Source organism: Chinchilla lanigera, unplaced genomic scaffold (genome assembly GCF_000276665.1).
Source record: "Chinchilla lanigera isolate Chin_1 unplaced genomic scaffold, ChiLan1.0 scaffold00016, whole genome shotgun sequence".
Lineage (NCBI taxonomy): Eukaryota > Metazoa > Chordata > Mammalia > Rodentia > Chinchillidae > Chinchilla > Chinchilla lanigera.
Window position 1 is genome coordinate 15151925 of NW_004955417.1, and position 19178 is coordinate 15171102.

At 38.3% G+C, this 19178-nt stretch overlaps 1 protein-coding gene and 1 pseudogene across 3 annotated transcripts in view; both read left to right on the forward strand.

The window, feature by feature from the left end:
- Positions 1-19178, forward strand: part of Vps13b (vacuolar protein sorting 13 homolog B (yeast)) — a 657708-nt gene that overhangs the window by 581526 nt on the left and 57004 nt on the right. For all 3 annotated transcript variants that reach the window (XM_005381857.2, XM_005381855.2, XM_005381856.1), the window contains exon 44: positions 15131-15286. In XM_005381857.2, coding sequence (XP_005381914.1) covers positions 15131-15286 — 156 coding nt within the window. The remainder of the gene's footprint in view (positions 1-15130; positions 15287-19178) is intronic.
- On the forward strand, positions 2139-3399 carry LOC102007224 (annotated as a pseudogene).

Sequence of the window (19178 nt, forward strand, 5' to 3'; positions counted from 1 at the left end):
CTATTACTAATCTCTTTAAAGCACATTAGACATCCACCAACCTTCTCTTCAAGTCCATCTGGTTTTTACTCACTTCTCTGCTGTAAAGCCCCATCTTAGACTTTTGTTATAGTAGCACCCTATTTGCAGATACTCAAATCTGTATTAGTTACCTGTTGCTATATAGCAAATTACCCAAAATTTGAATAGCTAAAACAACATTTATACCTCAAAGGTTTGTTAGAAATTTCAAGTATTTAACTAAGTGATTCTAAGGTTGTCATCAAGACACTGGCAAAAGCTTGTCTTCTGAACATTTTACTGGGGTAAAGAGTCCACTTCAAAATAGTGCATTCACGTGGCTATTGATAGGCGGTCTCAGCTCCTTACAACAAAGATCCCTCCATATTCCCATGATGTGGTAGTTAAATTTCAAAAAGGTCAGGTGATCCAAAATGGAACAGACAAAAGCTGAAATGCGTGAAGTCACTTGTTGTCATTTCTATAGCAGCCCAGTAGTAACACAGATCAGGCCTACTCAACATGGAGGAGACTACACAAAGACATAGGTAACAAGAGGCAAGGATTGTTGGAGCTGTCTTGGAGATGAAGTTGTATAGGACCAATAGCAGAATAGGAGGGAGATAGGCTAAGGAATGGTATCTACTGAGGGCGAACAAGAAGAATAAGGAAAATTAAGATAGTTAGAAAATCAGGACATATTGATGTTTTAATAGTCAAAAAAGGAAAATGTTTTGAAAGATAGAAATATCAGTGATTGAGTGATTAAGGAACCAAAAAGAGGAGATTGTTTTATTTGGCATTTGTACATCATTGATGACCTATGGAAAGCACTTTCAGCAGGGTTAGAAGCCAGGCTACAGTGGGTTGAGAAATGAATGAGAAGTAAGAAAAGGCAGCAGATGAACCTGAATTTTTTTTTTAATCTTATCTGGATAATAACTGCAGAAAGCTGCAGGGTTGAAGGAAGGTTTTAAGTGGAAGAAACTCAGGAATGTTTATATGAGAAGAAATAAAGAGAAAGAGATTTATGATGCAGAATAGAGAAATAATGAATAATGGCATAAAGTCTTAGGAGTGCAGAAGAGGAACAAATCAAGATTAGAGATGAAGGGATTGATCTTAGATGGGAAGAGGTTCATATCAGATATCTATTGCTGCTTAATAAACCAAAGCTTAATGACTTAATTCCTGAGTCTGTTGGTTAGAAATCTTGGTTCTTTCAGGATATTCTTCTGCTGGTCTCACCCAGACTCCCTCAGGAAGCCACAGTTAGCTGGCACATCAGGTAGTGGTGGGTTTTCTAGGGTGGCCACACCTACATATTTCATAGTTGACAGGCTGTGGCCAGATGCCTTGCTTCTTTAGTGAGCTTCTTTACGTGGTAAATTGTCTGAGGAGAACAAAAGCAGAGACCCAAGGCCTCTTGAACCTAGCCTCAGAACTAACACAATGTCATTCTGCCACATGCTATTGGGCAGTACAAGTCACAAGGTTAGGCCACATCCAGAAGACAGAGAGCTAGATCTTGAGGAGTGCTGCTGAAGAGGATTTATGACCATTTACAATTTACCCCAAGAGCCTCCTCCTACTCTGAGACAAGAGGGAGGGAAGGAGGGTGGGTGTGAATGGGAATGAGGTTATAGTGGTGTTTGCTAAGAGTGAAAGGAGGAATACAGTAGGAGGCTTTAATGAAGTAGTGTTTCCACAAGATCTATTCTTATATTTTGCTTATAATAGGCATTTGATATATATTCACTGAATAGATAAATGTTGAGGTTTCTTATAACTTTTGTGACATCTCTCTAGAACATAGGTTTCAAATATTATTTTAATAGTAAAATTATAAATGATGTTCTTTGTATCATGTTGACCTTGACCACTTCATATATACTGTAAATACATACACAAAAAGAGGCACTAATCTCAAAATAAGCCATACTATGCTGTCAGTACACATGGACTAAGAATAGTTCTTGAGAGGCCAAAAAGGTGACTTGAGGCAGGCATGCTGTGATGCCAGGTGTGCCCAGGAAAAGCTCTTCTGGTAATATTCGGCTATTACTTCAAATTAACTAGAGTAAGAAATCAAAGGGCTCCTAGAGCCCCATCCTTTCTCTCCCTGCGGGGCCTGCACAATGGTGGAAGCCACAGCAGGCACGAGTGAAGAGGCCATGGTGGTGGCAGAAGGCTCCTTTTGCCTCTTAGAGTCCCAGACATTGGACCTCAGCCCAAGCTGGCAGCTGATGGGCTTCTCCAGCATGAAAAGCAGAGGCTGCAAAGTCCCCCAGGACATGCTGCTCAAACTCCTGGTGGGACTGACCTGGCTTCTTGAGGCCCCCGTTAGGCCTTGGCCTGATCAGAGTCCAGGGAGAGGTAGCCCCAGCCCAGCCTCACCAACCCTGAGCACTGGATAGACTCCTGTGTCATCCCCCTGAGACACAGGGGCCTGTCACTGGTGCACACCACTGGCTTCTTCTACCCCTTGGTGAAGGATCCCTACATGACAGGGCATATAGTTTGTGCCAATGTGCTCACTGACCTATACTGCCATGGGTATCACTGAATATGACAACTTGTTAATGTTACTCAGTGTCAGCCAAAATATGAATGAGGAAGATCAAGGAAAGATAACATCACTCATGCTCAAAGGATTCTGGGATGATGCTGAGGAGGGAGGAACTATAGTCACAGGTGGACAAACTGTGGTCAACCCTTGAGTTATCATTGGCACGGTAGTATGACAACCAAATGAATTCATAATGCCTGACAGTGCAGTTGCAGGGGATACGTTTATGATAACAACCCCCTCAGAAAGTCAAGTTGCTGTCAGTGCCCACCAGTGACTGGATAATCTTGAGAGGTGGGATAATAAACATGGTGGTATCCAGAAAAGAAGTAGAGCTGGCCTATCAGGAGGCTATGTTCAGTATAGCTACCCTAAGCAGAAGTGCTGCTGGATTAATACACACATTCAGCTGCCCATGCAGCTACAGATGTGAAGGTTTTGGCACTTTAGGATACTCTTCAGAAGTGCACAAAACAAAAAAAGGAGATGTCATTTTTCATTCATAATCTGCCAATCATTGCCAAGATGGCTGCCATCAGCAAGACCAGTAGGCAGTTTGGACTCCTTCAAGAAACCTCAGCTGAAACTTCTGATGGATCACTGATTTGTCTGCCAAGAGAACAGGTGGCCTGTTATTGTTGTGAAATCAAATCTCCCAAGAACAGTGAGAGTCACCTACCATGGATTGTTGACACTGTGAAAAGGGAAATTGGACAACCCATATCATTGAAACACCTCAAATTATGGAGATTCTACCTCATGGGGCTGCTGTTCCTGCTCTTGCTCCTGGTAATTCCAGCACTTCTGAGCCTAAGTTGTTGGGAATTTAGTGCCTTTGTACACAATCATGAAGGATTCAAGACTGCCTGCATACTATTTCCACCTACCCTTTCTGGAGGGTTTAAATCAACCCATACAAAGCTGCCTATGTGTATACTCCAAGGCCAGAATGAGCTTGGGGACAGAGTTGGGGCAATGTGTTCATCTCTTGGGTGAATGAGGAGCAGGAAAATCTATTTCCTCTTTCCAGAGCGAGATGAAGCTATTCCAGGTTGAAGGATTTTCCTTTGCGCTAGGTTGATTCATTTCTACAGAGAGTGTGATTATTAAAATTACATACCTAAAAGTTAAATTGAAAAATGAAAAACATTTAGAAGCAAATGAGTTGGGACCAATACTGTTGATACAATCTAAATCGTTAAGAGAGAACTTAAGACATTATGTCAAATTCTGTTCGATTTTTCTGAGAAATTGGCTCTTTCCTGCTCTGGACAGGAATTGAGCAGTTTGTCTAATGATTGGGAGAGCACGACCTGCAACCATCTGACTTATAACAGGGACTTTATTGGAAAGAGCTTTAAAAAAAGAAAGAATAGCTCTTGGTCCTCCCACTCCTGTTTCTTTGGCCTGCCTGTGGCCTCTAATGAAAACTCATAAAATAGGAAAATGCTACAGGAAGAGATTAGCAATATACTTCAAATGGAACCAACTCTCAAGCCCAGATGCAGTCTTAACTCTTCACACTTTTGTGTAATCTTTTGTGTTTATTCTATAAAAATTGATGTTTATCATAAAATAAAAGTGCATAGTATAATTGCTAAACGTTATGTATTTAAAATAGACTTCATTACAAGTTAAATTTGACACATGCTGTTTCTTTCTCTAATCATGGAAATAATTTCCCAGAAATCTACACTATCATCCTTATTATTGCATAGGGCACAGCTGTCGGCAACCGGCAATTTCATTTGGGGAGGAAGGATTTTATGCCTTTGCTCCCCAGTGGCAGTAACAGGCTTCTTTTTATTGTTGCTGACATTAAGATAGCTAAAATCAACAGTGAGGTAAACACTTCTTGGGACCATCTGGCAAGGATTTTAATCCAAAATATTCTGTAAACACTGACTCCATTTGAGTACCCGGAACTACTGTCCATTCACCATCAGTTTGTGTTTTTATTTCAGTTTTAAGCAGTAATCAAAACAGCAGAAAAGTAGTCTGTAGACTCAGTTCCTTCACTTTTCTCTCTTAAAATATTTTTATTTCATCAGGAATTCTAAGAAATTCACATTATCTGCAGAAGCTTAGAGTGCTTTGTCCAGTCACCGGTAGAAGTGAATGCAGCCCTGGCAGTTTTAGTTAATAAATATTCCATATTTGGAATTTCTTCATTCTACATTTATTCTACTTAAATCAGAGACATAAATTTGAGACTGAGCTTTCCTATATACTTTAGTCTCTTTCTAAAAATCATTTACAATATGACCTTTTTCAAGACTTTTAAAGTCTTTTATAAGAAATGGCAGAGGGTTGTGATAGGGCACTTTATCCAGCCCCAGGACTGATTTCTGGCATTTTTCTACAAACCTGCGTGAAAGGGGCTGCCTGCAGATTATGTCAGCTGTGAAGCACCCAGAGGAATGATTGCTGGTGCTGCTAATGGTCTCTCTGTCCCTCCGCTGGCAATAAATTTTAGATACTGAAATATAGCTTTGGAAAAAAACAGACTGGAGATTCCTTAAGCTTTTTACAAGACACTCAAAGCCGTTTCACAAGCCCGTGCTTTGCAAATGTGAATTCTTGACATCTAAACATAAAGGTCCTTCACTGAACTAGTTTTAAGTGTGAATTTTAATACAGAGTGCTTGGGAAAGGGGAGTGTAGCTGGATCATTAAAACATGATGATTTGCCATTTTTTAAGTAATGGGAAATACTGATTGAGAACACTACAAAGATTTCAGCATATATAGTATGACCGTCTTTAATCCACACCCATCATGAGTCTATACAAGAAAAGCATTAGCTGAAAGACAGTGTCATACCTATTATAGTGTGGCACTTTTTAATTATTTCCATGTTTTTAATTATTTCCAGGATATTGAAGAACTTATTTAAAGGTCAGAATAATGCCCAAGACATGGCCAAGCCCAGTGAGTGTCAGATGCATGGAATGTTGGATGACTTCACAGTTATGAAATTATTTCATTTCTCATGATAATTCCTGACTTGCCAAGTTAATGAATTTTAAGAACTCTGAGAGCAGATTTTAAGATAAATGTGAAATAATCCATACTTTTGGAGTCAGGGACTTCCCTGCAGGCATTAGTTCATGTTTGACTTGCTTGACTTACACTTGGGGATAAAATGAGTTAGGACAAGGTCTTAGATACCACATTCCCTCACTGGGAAAGAAAACCAACTTGCACAACTTTGGCTGGCTCATGTTTCTTGTTATACAGGCACTAAGAAGCAGTGGTTGCCATGAAATACTTTATTTAACCTTTACAAAAATGTTTTCTTAGTATGGCAAGGAAGTGTAGTTAAATGAAAATAAATAAGAATTTCAGATTTTTTTATGTCCATCTGTTGACTTTTTTCTCTACCAAAAAAAATCAGGGATAACAATTATAATTATCTAAGTTACCATACTGACAATATAAGTTTACAATCACATAAAATCACTTGATCTTTTCTTAGAATGGGTCTTGGCTTGTCTTCTAAATTAAAACAAATTTTGCTGAACAATAAATGTTACATTTTAAAACAATTAAAAAGAGAATTTTAATTCAAACTTTCGGATGTTTCCTGTATTGTTTTTAATCATATTTAGTCAAAATTAATTTTCAAACAAACAAAGCCTGACAATTTAGTTGACAAACTCAGAGTACTTCTCCAAATGTGAATAACGGTTGCATGGCCGCTCCAGTTTCTTATCTTATTGGCCTCAGTTTCCCAGCTCACCGAAATTATTCTTTATTACTTCCATCCAACATACTCTAAATTCTTCCACTAAAGAATTATGTCCCATCAAGTACAAGACAACTGTTGACTATCTTTATAATGTGTCATTGACTGTCAAAAGAGTGTATACCCAGCACCAGATTCTTCTAGCTATCAGTACAACCCTGTGAAGCACAGAGAAAGTTGCTGTTTGACTATTCACTATTCCTTACAAAGAAAATGTGAATTATCCTCTTCTGTGTACATACACACACACACACACGCACACACACACACACACACATATACCAAGGTTCTTTGAATTTTCACTTTTCAGTCCTTTGTGGTGGTATCAGGGGTAAACAGACTGTCATGAATTCTGAACTTAAGGCAGCTATTAATATCACAACTCGTGTTTCTTCAGTCACATATCATTTAACTATAGGAAACCCCATACCACTTAGAAACAATAGTTATGTGTAATGTTGAAATAACCTCTTTAAAACAGGCATATATCTCGTTTCATCCTTGCTTTTAGTGTGTGTGTGTATGTGTGTGTGTGTGTGTGTGTAAGAAAAAGATTTCATGGTAGAAATCTTCCAAATGTTATGAATAAAATGTTAAGGTAAAATATTTCAACATATGAGACAACTTGTTTATTAAATCTTTTACAAAAATTTTTGCTAAGGAAATTGCTTTCCTCTAATTTGATAATTTAGATTTAGATAATTTTTTAGGGAAAAATGCCCATTACATTCTATTATTTTGTACGTAATATATAAATGAAAAATATTGCTACTATTTGCTCTACTCTTCTTTTTAACTTATTTCCAACTTATCTTCTCTAAGTATATGTACCTTAGCTAGAGACTGAACAGAGACTAATAGCTGAAGAGTAAAAGTCTATAAACAAATTCAAGAATTTAAAATTCTGTTTATGGTTCTTTAACTTTTAAAAATGTTTAAGAGGTTCTGTGACTTGATTACAAATATATTGAAACATTTATTAGTCCTTAATGTTTGCTAGAAATGTGACATCTAACTTACCTGTAAGAATTCAGATGACTATTATAAACTACATGATGAAATAATAAAATGAACTGTTCAAAAGCTATGAAGTGAGCCAGGCATGGTGGCACACACCTGTAATCCCAGCACTGCAGAAGCTGAGGCAGGAGGATTGCCGCTAGTTCAAGGCCAGCCTGGGCTACACAGTGAGTTCAAGGCAACCTGAACTACATAGTGAGACCCTGGCTTAAAAAAAAAAAAAAAAAAAAGAAAGCTATGAAAAGTATAGATATAGACAGCTGTGGTGGCACACACCTGTAATCCCAGCACTTAGGACGCTGTGACTTTGAGGCCGCCTGGGCTACAAAGTGAGTTCAAGACCAGCCTGAACTGCACAATGAGACCCTGTCTCAAAAAGACCCAAAAGAAAAAAAAAGCAAAGTACAGATGTAATATATAAATAATGTAATTTCACACAGCTGAATAATAGCATTCTTTATTTTACTGTCTTTCCCAGTTCAGTCCTTGGTTTTATTGCTGATTGATGTTCCAAGGGGAAATAGCAGTCACTGCCTCTTCACCCTCCCTTTCTTTACCACTTTCTCTTAGGCAGGTCCTTCTCCTAACCCTCACCTCTCCACTTCTCCAGCAGTCTGCACACTTTCGTCTTGGCTGCCAAAGAGTAAGATTTGACCTGCTAAAATAATAACTTTTGCCTCAGAATGATTGTGTCCTTTCCAGGATCAGTATTTAATGGCTACATTTGGGTGATGAGCAACACTATTAGAGGCTAATGAGTTCATAATATAAAGTTAATTTTCCAAATTATATTGGCAAAAAGTATAGCCAGAAATTGGTTACACACTTAGTTTCAAGCCATAGCTGGTCATTTTTATGACTTCTCTTTGTTTTTAATGCAGTCAGCATGTTTTGTAAACATTAATGTTTTAGAGAAAGAACTACTCTATCCCTAGTCCCTTGTCATGTGGCAAGTTAGGCTATTGCCTGTTTTTGTTTATCAGAAGTAACAATACTGTCATCCTTTATTCCATTTCAACCTGTTGTTTTTTTAATATTTTTTTTAATAAGTAAAATATGTCCTCTTGTCAAAATTTAGCTTCACCCAGCAAAACACTCCTGGAATCCTACAACAGTTTTTTCTTATTCCTAATAAAATTTTGCTGTATAATTCTTGTCGAATCTATTTCTCCCACTATATTGTAAGCATTCTTAGCACAAGTAAAGTGCTCGTTCTTCTATAAATCTTCCATGTGTAGTACAGTTAGTTGGCTTATGGTAAATATTTAATTGCTAGATCATTAAATATATTTACTAACTTGACATAACTACTATCCTAGGGGAAATCACATTAAACTCCTTGAAGGATTATGACTTACACAATATAGCAGTGTAGCAAGGCAGATCCTGTGCTGAGCTGTGGAGGCTACAGAGGTGAGCTGAGATTATGTCTGCCTGTTAGCACAGTGCCAGGATTATAAATGGGGAAGCTTTGCCGCTAACTAGGCCGTATGGGGAGAGTCTTTATGAAGAGGCTGAATTAAGGTTTTTAAAATGGAAATGTGCAGTTTCTCCTTACTTGAGAAGCAGCTTCTGTATGCTTTCTATTAGACATTTTTCATTCTAATATTAATTTTTATCTGACTGAAAAATAACACATACTAATACTCTAAAATCACATGAAAGTACACAAAAAAGGTAACTTAAAACACAGAATTCTGTAACCCCAAGATAATCACTGTTAGATTTGTGGTATATGTCTAAACTTTTTCTCCCTTAGGAATAAGTATATAGATACATAGGTACATATAAATAGAAAAACAGATAGATAGATACTTTTTATTCATTTAGAATGGGATGTATTGCATATATCTTTTGTCATGTTTTTTGGTTAATTTATTTACCAATCAATGATAACATTTTTCTTTCTTCTTGTAGTACTGGGGATTAAATCTGGGGCTTTTACACTGAGGTACATCCACAGCCCTTTTGTTTTTATTTTCATTTGGTTTTTTTTTTTGGTTTTTTTTTTTTTATTTTTCTCCGGTACCAGGAACCAAACTCACAACCTTGCGCTTGCCAGGCAGGTGCTTTTGCCGCTGAGCTAAATCCCCAACCCCTTCATTTGTTATTTTTGAGACAGGTTCTCACTAAGCTGCCTGGAGTGAGCTCAAACTTGCAACCCTTCTGCCATAGCTTCCTAATGCTCTAGTATTGTAGGCTTCTGTCACCATTCTCGGCTTTTTTTCTTTTTTCTATCAAAATAAACTGCACAAAAGAGTCAAATTCTGCCCTTAAAACAATTCATTTTTGTTTATTTCCACTTAATCATTCCTTTAGAAGGGAGATTGTATTCTATAAATGTGAAAAGATACATAAGGTCCAAAGAGTTTCAGAATTGAATCATGAAGTAATCGAGCATTAGCAGTTAACTAGATATTTTTCTACTTGTTTTGTAGCATTATTTCAGATACCCTGAACATCCTGAAATTCAGCTGTCTTATAAACACCATAATGAGCAACATGAGTGCTTCATTTTTATGCTAGTTTAGCAGTGTGAAATGTACTGTCAGTTCCATTTAGACTCATGTGTGTCACACAAGCAATTTAGTCTGTTTAATCTGCTTTCCAGATATTGTGTAGATAAGATTTTTAAATATTTTAATTTATTTTCAGACATGGTGCTCACTTATTTTATCACTTTTAGTATATTTGATATTTTAATGTAAATATGATAGTATGTAAATTATGAATCAAAGGGATTGCATTCATTTGTGGTTCAATATCATTACATAAGATCTATCTATGTTGAAAGATCATTTTAGAAATATTTTTATTTCATACTCATGATATTTTTTGCATAAATATCACCACTGATATTTTCTATATCAGTTCTTCCACTATTTTGGTTCTTCCACTAATTTTGATTTCACTAATCTTGATTCATTTATTCAACAAATTTTTCAATGTTCTGTACAGTAGGCTCTTACACTGATAAGTTTAAAATTTAACAAATAAATGGTACCTACATTTTAATATATTAATATGTACAAAATTGTAAATATTTACATATTATACTTCATATGATCAAAATACGTGGTGAATGTTTAAATTTCTCAAACTCTTCCTACAGTAAAAGGTACACTGTGATTAACCCCCTACAAAGGAATCCCTTTCTCTTTGAGCAAACTTAGTCCATTGTTCTTGCCACTTTCTGAAGCAGTTCTGGAAATCCTCTCTGTGAGTGACTTTACCAGGTATGACCAAAACTACAGTGAGTGCTGCTGCCAAGTGCCGTCCAGTGGAAAGGCAGGAGGCAGGCTGGTTAAAACGTTTGTGTGTCTTCATTTACCTTTTTCACTGAATCTGCCACCATGCAACTTCTGGCTCTTTCCCAAAGTCAAAACGACCATGAAAGGTAAATATTTTGAATCCACTCAGGACGTCAGGGCAGCCATGACAGCACAATTTAAAGATACTCATGAAAGGTGTTCTCCAGAACTGCTTCAGAAAGTGGCAAGAGCCAGGCATGCTGGTACATGCCTGTGGTCCCAGCATTCAGGAGGCTGAGGTAGGATTGTCACAAGTTCGAGGCCAACCTGGGCTACATCATGAGTTCAAGGCTGGCCTGAACTACGTAGCAAAACCTTGTCTCAATGCCCCCAGAAAAAGAAAGTGGCAAGAACAATGGGTAAGTGTATTCAAAGTGAGTGGGAGCATTTTGAGGGAGACTAATAGCCATGTATCTTTAAAATTTAAATATTTACTGTATTTTTCAGTCATACCTCATATATAGATGAACACATTCAATTTATTTCCTTTGCATTGCATACTGATTTTTAAAACTAAAATTTATATAGTGAATATAATGAATTTTTAAAAAAATTTTAGGTTGTTTAGATTTTCAGTTTTTTTGTAGACTGTTACATCACTGTAGGGTAATTTTTATAAAATACAAAAGAAAACTGAATCTAAAGGTAAATTTTAATTTGTTATTGTGGTAGAACTTTGACAAGAGTTGCAAAGTAAATGATGAAATATGTAAGTTTGAAGAAAAGTATTTGGTACCTTCATCACTTGTATTTCAAGATGTAATTTAAATTTGTTAATAGTCCTCTTCTTCTTTTACTGTACTCTGTTTTCTTAAATTGCTTCTTGTTTTTATTTCCCCTTGAATATGTCAGTTTGGGAATTCTCTCTTTGGACATGACTGTAGGTGGTCCTCAGTGCTGATCCCTAACTCCCTGATCACTAATTCCATTTAAAGTTATGTTTTATACAATGAGTTAAAAGTGTATATGTGTCCATCTGAGGTCTTCAGTAGTAAAATTACAAATTTAGTCTGACTACATACACATTACTAGAGACTGTAGAAAAAAGAAAACACAGCCGTTTGGGACCTCCCAAAAATTGTGACCACTGCATACCCCTTTTGCTTAGTTTCAGTTGTCACTGAAAAATTCCAACAAGAGTAGTTCCTTTCTGACTGCCTCTGCCATGGGAAATATTAGACACTAGCTAAGTAGGCCAAAAAGAATGAAAACCGTGGATTAAAGGAAAGGTAGTCAAGGAAGTCATCTGTAAGGGGATGTCTTAAAAGAGGCAAAGGAAATTTCCAAATTGATAAGAGGACCTAGAAATTCCCTAGACTCTAGGGACGAGGGATAAGCCCATTGCTTTTCCCTCCCCAACAGTGCTTCTCATCCTGTTGAAGTTTCTCTGCCTTCGTAGGCCTATTTTTACTGTTCCATCAACACTTTGCTCACTATGCTAGAGGCTTCAGAGGCTACCCACTAATTTCTGAACAGAGCACAGCTTCCTCACCTTCATAAATCAGCACTAGCCACCAGCTAAATCTGCCTATCTGATCTTATCCCCCACTTTTTGTTTCTTTCCTCCAACCAATTGAAGTTAACTTTGCCTCGTTAAGCATGGCTTCTGCTTTTCACATCTCATATCACTTCTTTGGCCTGGAAATGGACTTTCATCTTTACCAGTTGCAATTCTGCCCAAAATGAGATACTGTTCATGAAGCTTTCATAACCACAGCAGTCTGAAGCAGGCCTTCCTTTACCTGAGGGACTATAGCACTTTCCATCTCTTCCGCTGTCTCATGTTGGCTCTTTGTTCCTGTTTTATTTTTATTATGGGATCATAAGTTTCTTGTGAGACAAAGAACCCAACTATTTCCTCCATCGTCCCTAGCACATTGCCTTCCTTACATATCTAGCATGAAAATGTGTTAGATGAATAGTAGAAAGAAACCTCATTAAAATTAGGTACTTTAACACAAATTTCACATTCTCTTACCTGATTCTGTATTTCCTTCTGTGTAGAAATAAAAATAAATAGATGACTATTTCTTTTTTGTTTCTTTTTGGTTTTTTTCTCCATACCAAGAATCAAACTCACGACCTCGCACTTGCCAGGCAGGCGCTGTGCCGCTGAGCTAAATCCCCAGCCCCAAGTATTTCTTATTAGAGACTTCAGTACCTCAAACAGTGAAAGGAGTCTAACGGCAGCAATACTTCCCATCCAGAAAAGGGGTCTGGGTGTCTGAGCACTGTACTACACCACCACAGGCTCAGGCCTGGCCATCATGCCACAGAAAGGATGACCAAAGTATCTTGTGCTACCTGAGCTCCCTTCTGTAGACTTTTCTCTTAAGAATAGAATGCCTGGGGCTGGAGATATAGCTCAGTGGCACAGCACCTACCCGGCAAGCGCGAGGTCCTGATTTCAATTCCTGGTACCAAGAAAAAAAAAGAATATAATTCCTTTCCTAATAAGTTATGTTTATCAAATGCCTGTGATATTAAATGTTTTTAACTGAAGACCTCATGTCACAAATAATTCAATTGATGATGCATATGAGGAAAAGTGTTACAAATATTTTTCTCACACTTTTCTGTTTGAACTAAATCCAATTGTTTTTGAATGTTCATAATTCAAACAAAACATCTGTGCCAACATTTTGAGAAAAAATAGCTGCCAAGCAAAACCGGACAGCATATTCCTTGGTGGCATATGGTCATAAAAAGCTGTATACACAGAGTGGGCAGTTATCAGCTATCTTGAACTGAACTCATGCAAATGTGAACAAACCTCAATTAAAATTACATTGTATATATTAAAACTTTCTCTAGAGTCTACAGAATGTTCAGGAAAAATATAGTGAGCTTGACCTTAAGTACCTTGCCTCATTATTTTTTTGTCATTTCCAGCTACCAGGCTCTCCAAAAAAAACAACTTTTTATTTCTTCTAGTTTTCTGTTTGCCCTAAGCTATATTCCCAATTGCTGCTGTAAAATTTAAGGAGGAAAAAAAAAATTGAAAGTTCCAACACTGCTATTGTTTTTCTATTTTTTCCCTGTACCTAATATTTAAACATCAAAGATACTCTGGTACTTTTATCTTATAGAGTATATATAGATCATATTTTCTCTATACATATTTGCCATATAGGATTTTTTTTTCCTTAACTGTCAGGCTTGTTTTTCAGAAGTCATCTCACTGGTAGCCTTTTGATTTCATAGACTCACTGTATGGAGGAATACCTGCAGTGGGGTCATACTAGAAGCAAGGGGATGAATTAGAAAATTTTTTTGGAATATTTTATTCAGATGTCTGTAAACAAAAAATCCTACTGCTGTTTATCAAAACTCATGTTGTGATGATCAGTTACCTTGGGAAATTTTTAAACTAAGGCATGTTGTCAGGGCTTCTTGTAAGACTGAAATTTAAAAATTATCTACTTCCATCAAGACTTCTATTATTATGACAATTTCCATGTAAATGCTTACTGTATGTATTATCATAGCTCTTGTAGGATGTTTTCAAAGTCTTATATTCAGTCTGTTAGTTGAGTGTTTCATGAGATTCACCTTGGATTAACTCTGTGAAAATGATATATAAAAATTATGTTCGTGTGCCATAGTAGCTCTCTTAACATGTCAAGTTTTTTCTTATATTTAGTAAGCATATACCGCATTGTATATTTTTAAATATATGTCCTAAATAAGCCTTAAAAATATGTCCTAAATAAGTAATTATGTGTTAATGTGTTTTTTGAATCTCTGTGTAGTTAAACTGATTTTCCTAGCGTGGGTAATAGGTTAGTAGTCAAAATATAAAATATTTGAATGATTGAAAAAGAAATCCAGATGTTGCCAAAAGGGGCAGTGCTAATGAATAGATAAAAATATAAATTGAGAGGTTCACTTGGTAGAAGTTATAGTAAATATGTAATCTAGAAAACAAAGAAACAAAGATATTTTCAATTTCAAAGTGTTAAAGGTATTTCTTATTTGATAGTGTGATCTCATAAAGAGTATATTAAATGAATTTCATCTTCAAATTTCTGTTTTGTCCTTTATCAAAGGAAAAAACAAGGAATGGCAATTTCAGCTCAAAAGTAATGCTGTACACCAAACTAACTTTACCTTCTGTCTAGACTATAACAAGGAATAAATTATTAGCCAAAACTAAGGTCCTTTGATCTTACATGTAAACCTTCTTGTCCTCCCAATGAATGAAATGGTCTTTTCTCAAACAAGCCTTTTACTGCTTGGTGGGACCATTATTTTTAAGAAGGTTTAAAATGTGATCTGGAAAATTACATTGACTCTATGTGGCATATTTGCTATTCTTAGCTTGGTGAAATAAGCTGGAAGGGGGTGAAGAATGCAGGTTAGAAAGAAAACAGATGCTAGATATTAGAAATAGAAAGGTTTTCCAGCAATGAGACTTTCATTTCAGGACTACATTTTCGTTGGCACGAGTGGTATTGTGATGATTGTTGTTTTTCTCTCCAGCTGTTACACATCTGTATTGAAGGTTGGGGCAACTGGCGTTGGTCAGAGCCCTTCAGCGTGGACCATGCTGGGACATTTATTAGAACAATTCAGTACAAGGGTCGCACTGCTTCACTCATCATCAAGGTTCAGCAACTCAGTGGAGTGCAGAAACAGGTAAGTTTCTTTGTGTTCGTGATCCAGGCCACTCTTACATATTTGTAGTCATGGAGAGTAAAACTTAAGAGATATGTAAATAGTTGATAATAAAAATATCACAGTGGTTATGCCTATCACTACCATGCCCATGAGTACTTAATAAGTGCTTGTTGATGATCCTGTTGATGGTGAAGGTTCCAACCCCTTTTACAAGAGCTGCTAACGAGCAGTAAAATTTACTGATTTGAGTTTCACCTCTTCTCCCTGTCAGCACCTACCTTCTGGTGGAGGTGCTAATGAGCTGTGAAATAGCCAAAAGGCCTTTACTGAGAAGGAAAAGAAACAAAGGGTAGTGGGCACTCTGGATAACCCACCAGTGGATGACCAGGAGTTGGTTCTCATGCATGTGAGGAGAATCTGTGTGAAAGTGTCGTGATACTCTTCTGTGACAAAGGGGGCCTGAGTCTTCAGCAAGCTTTTCTTTTTCTAGGAGTTAATATTAGCTGCAGTAAAAATTCACTACAGTCCAACTCTTGGCATATAAACCTCAGCTCTCAGCACATATTTTTTATGTATTTTATAAAACTTCCTTTTGGCTGTTTTTAAAGTTCTAAGACTGCAAAAGGAAAAAAGTATCTGACACTTTTTTGTGTTCTTAAGATGTGAAAATGTGGTTTCTAAAAGATGGTTTTGAAGCACGGAGCATATGACAAGAGTAGAAAGAAAAAAAAGGAAGTATTAAAATTGGAAAACTGACTTCACTGCACACAAAATAACTGCATTTGTCGTAAGAGTTTTAAGATATACATGTGCATCTGGATTGTAACAGTCAACCCAGAGCTTATGTGAACTGAGGACATGATAGAAACACCATTCAGTCCCCAGAAGGGAAGCTCTTCCTGTGGAACACTAAAGGTTCTTCTATCGCCCTATGCCAAGAAACAAGCAGGAAGCAAGTAGTGAGAGGAACAGTAGGCCCCATACCATATACATTCCTGGTCTGCACCTAATCAGAGAGCTGGACTTGATATTCTCATTATTGTGTGGAACAGAAATGAAAAGTGAACCATAGCAGAAGGATCCAGAAAAAAGGCATGAAAAGCCTTCTTAATTAATTGGTCACTTCCCAGAGCATGTGCTGATGACTTACAGTGGAACCAAATAAAATGGGTGGTACCAAATATGTGACATAATCTTTGCTTTTAAATTCCAAATTTATGTAAATCCATCTGTTAATACAACTGATAGAAAGTGTGAAGGGAATTTAGAGGTTCCACTAGGAAGGTGCAACTTGAGTTGGGTTTTGGAAGATATGTAGAATTTGGATTAAGAAAGAGCATTCCAAGCAGACAGTAAATAAAGACACATAGATGGGATTAATGAATCTTACTGAAGAACGCAAGAGGAGACCAACCTACTATTGTGAGCTCAGAGCTAGTCATAAGAGCTGGAAGTGTCTCTGAGTCCTGTTTACTCTCAGAGCCCTCTTACATGGGTGGGCTCAATAAATACATACTAGTGTTCTAATTCCATCATTTATGCTCTGTGAGAAATGTCTCGTCTACCTTCCCAGCCACTAGCAAGTCTGAGAAATGGTCATTCAGCCTCTGTCTGGATAGCTCAGATGAGAAGTGCCATTCCCTCATGCTACCAACTATTAGGAAATTGTCTCTGAAAATTGAACCAGATCTTTCACCATTCCACCACCTTTTACCATTCTTGAGACCTATGACGCATACAGCCAGCAAAGAACAATTTGTTAGAGGACTGCACAAGTCCCCTCTTCTCCATAGCCTTTCAAAAATGTGCAGGGAACTAACATGTTTCCTCTTAATTTCCTTCTCTAGCTTAAGCCAGTAGTTCTATAACTCAGGTGTGCATCAGAATCTCTAAAGGACTCACCAGAACACAGATTTTATGGAGTGAGACCCAGATCCAGGAGGTCTAGGGTTTGGCCTGATAATCCCATTTCTAACAGATTTCCAGGGATACTGATGCTACTGGTCTAAGGTCCATATATATATATATATATTTATAGTTGTTGTACTATACTTTGGTATCTTCAAAGAGGTTTCTAAAGAAAATAAATAGAGCTATACATGAGTGACCTATTGAATAATCATTAACTATTCTCAATGGTTGTTGTAGGAAACATATAATAATAAACATGCATCCATTTATGAGATAGGATAGGAACAATACACACTTTACAGAGTTATGGATAGATTAGTAGGAAAATATCAGTGGCTGCTGTAATACGTGGTGGTATCTTCAAAGTGGTTTCTCCGGAAGACAGAGATACGCAAGAAGGATCTAACAAGTAGTTACAGCCTAAGGGTTGTCAAAAATCAAGTGAGCCATCTGGGGCAAAAGCCATTTTTTGTAGTGTTTTCTCTCCAGCCTCCTATCGCATTGGGACCCCACAACCAGTTACTGTCCTCTCCCCAACTGTCAGCACAGGCAGCAGGAATCCTGTTGCAGACTTCTGCGGGGCTCCACCACAGCCTGTACTGTCAGGGGAAGAATGGCTTCCTGGGAGTCTCCGCAGGTATTGTGCAAGGTCCTCCTGGTTTACAGCTTCCAAACAGTTCTCATGACCCCAGTCCATAGGACCTCTGACTCCTCTGGCTTAGTCTACATTCTTATGTTCTCCAAATCCTTGTTCAGCAGCTGCTCTGCCACTGACTCTGGACCTTTCTGTTTCTCAATGGCAGGAGCAAGAGTGGCGCGTTGTATGGCATGTATTCCCAGGGGTTTCTCCATGTTTGAATGATTCACACACGTCTGTGGGTGGGCATCTGCAGCTGGTGCATGGTGGGCCAATTGTGTCATTGTTTCTCTGTGTCATGGTAGTTCTCAATTGAGCAGCGGCGGCCGGCCTGAGGGCCAGCGCACAACAGCGCTTGCCACCACGTGGCTCCCCCTGAGCTGGGGGCCCTTCTTCCGGGAGCCTACAAGGCAGGGAGCGAGCCAGTCCAAAGACCGGCACTCCCCACCCGTGGCTCCCCGTGAGCCTGGGCCCCTCCTTTACGGCGCCTACAAGGCAGGAAGCAAGCCGGCCGGAAGACCGGCACTCCCCGCCCGTGGCTCCCCGTGTGCTGGAGGCCCATCCTCCAGGGGCCTACAAGGCAGGGAGCGAGCCGGTCCAAAGACCAGTGCTCCCCGTCCATGGCTCCCCGTGCACCTGGGCCCTCCTTCTGGGCGCCTACAAGGCAGGAAGCGAGCCGGCCGGAAGACTGGCACTCCCCACCTGTGGCTCCCCATGTGCTGGAGGCCCTCCCTCCGGGGGCCTATGAGGCAGGGAGCAAGCCGGTCGGAACACTGGTGCTCCCTGCCCATGGCTCCCCATGCGCCGGAGGCCCTCCCTCCAGGGGCCTACGAGGCAGGGAGCGAGCCAGTCTGAAGACCGGTGCTCCCCGCCCGTTAAGGCCCATATTCTCGACTACCATAGCTCTAAACTAAACTTTCCAGTTTCTTCAAGTCTTTTGCGTGTAGTTGCTAAGACTTTTACCAATGAATAAAACTGGAGATATAATTTTAATGGTATGTCCTGGTGATTACGATTATACATAGGCAACCTATCTGTATTCCTTTGCTAACTACATAATCCTGAAGAAGTTATTTGACCTCTTTGTAAATCAAGCTTTTAATCAATAAAATGAGCATAGTAATAGTGCCTTCCTCAGGAAATTACATAAGGATTAAATGAGTTTGTGTACCCAGAGTGGTACAGTGTGCCTAGCCCATTGTCATAACCCAATAAACTTCACTTACAACTATTATAATAAAATTTGCTTAGGCATGAGTAATCAGAGTTGGACTTTTTTGTGTTACTGTAATAATGGCTCATTCTTGCATACATATAGAAATGATGTTAAATTTCAGGAATAAATTGATATATACTATTTTC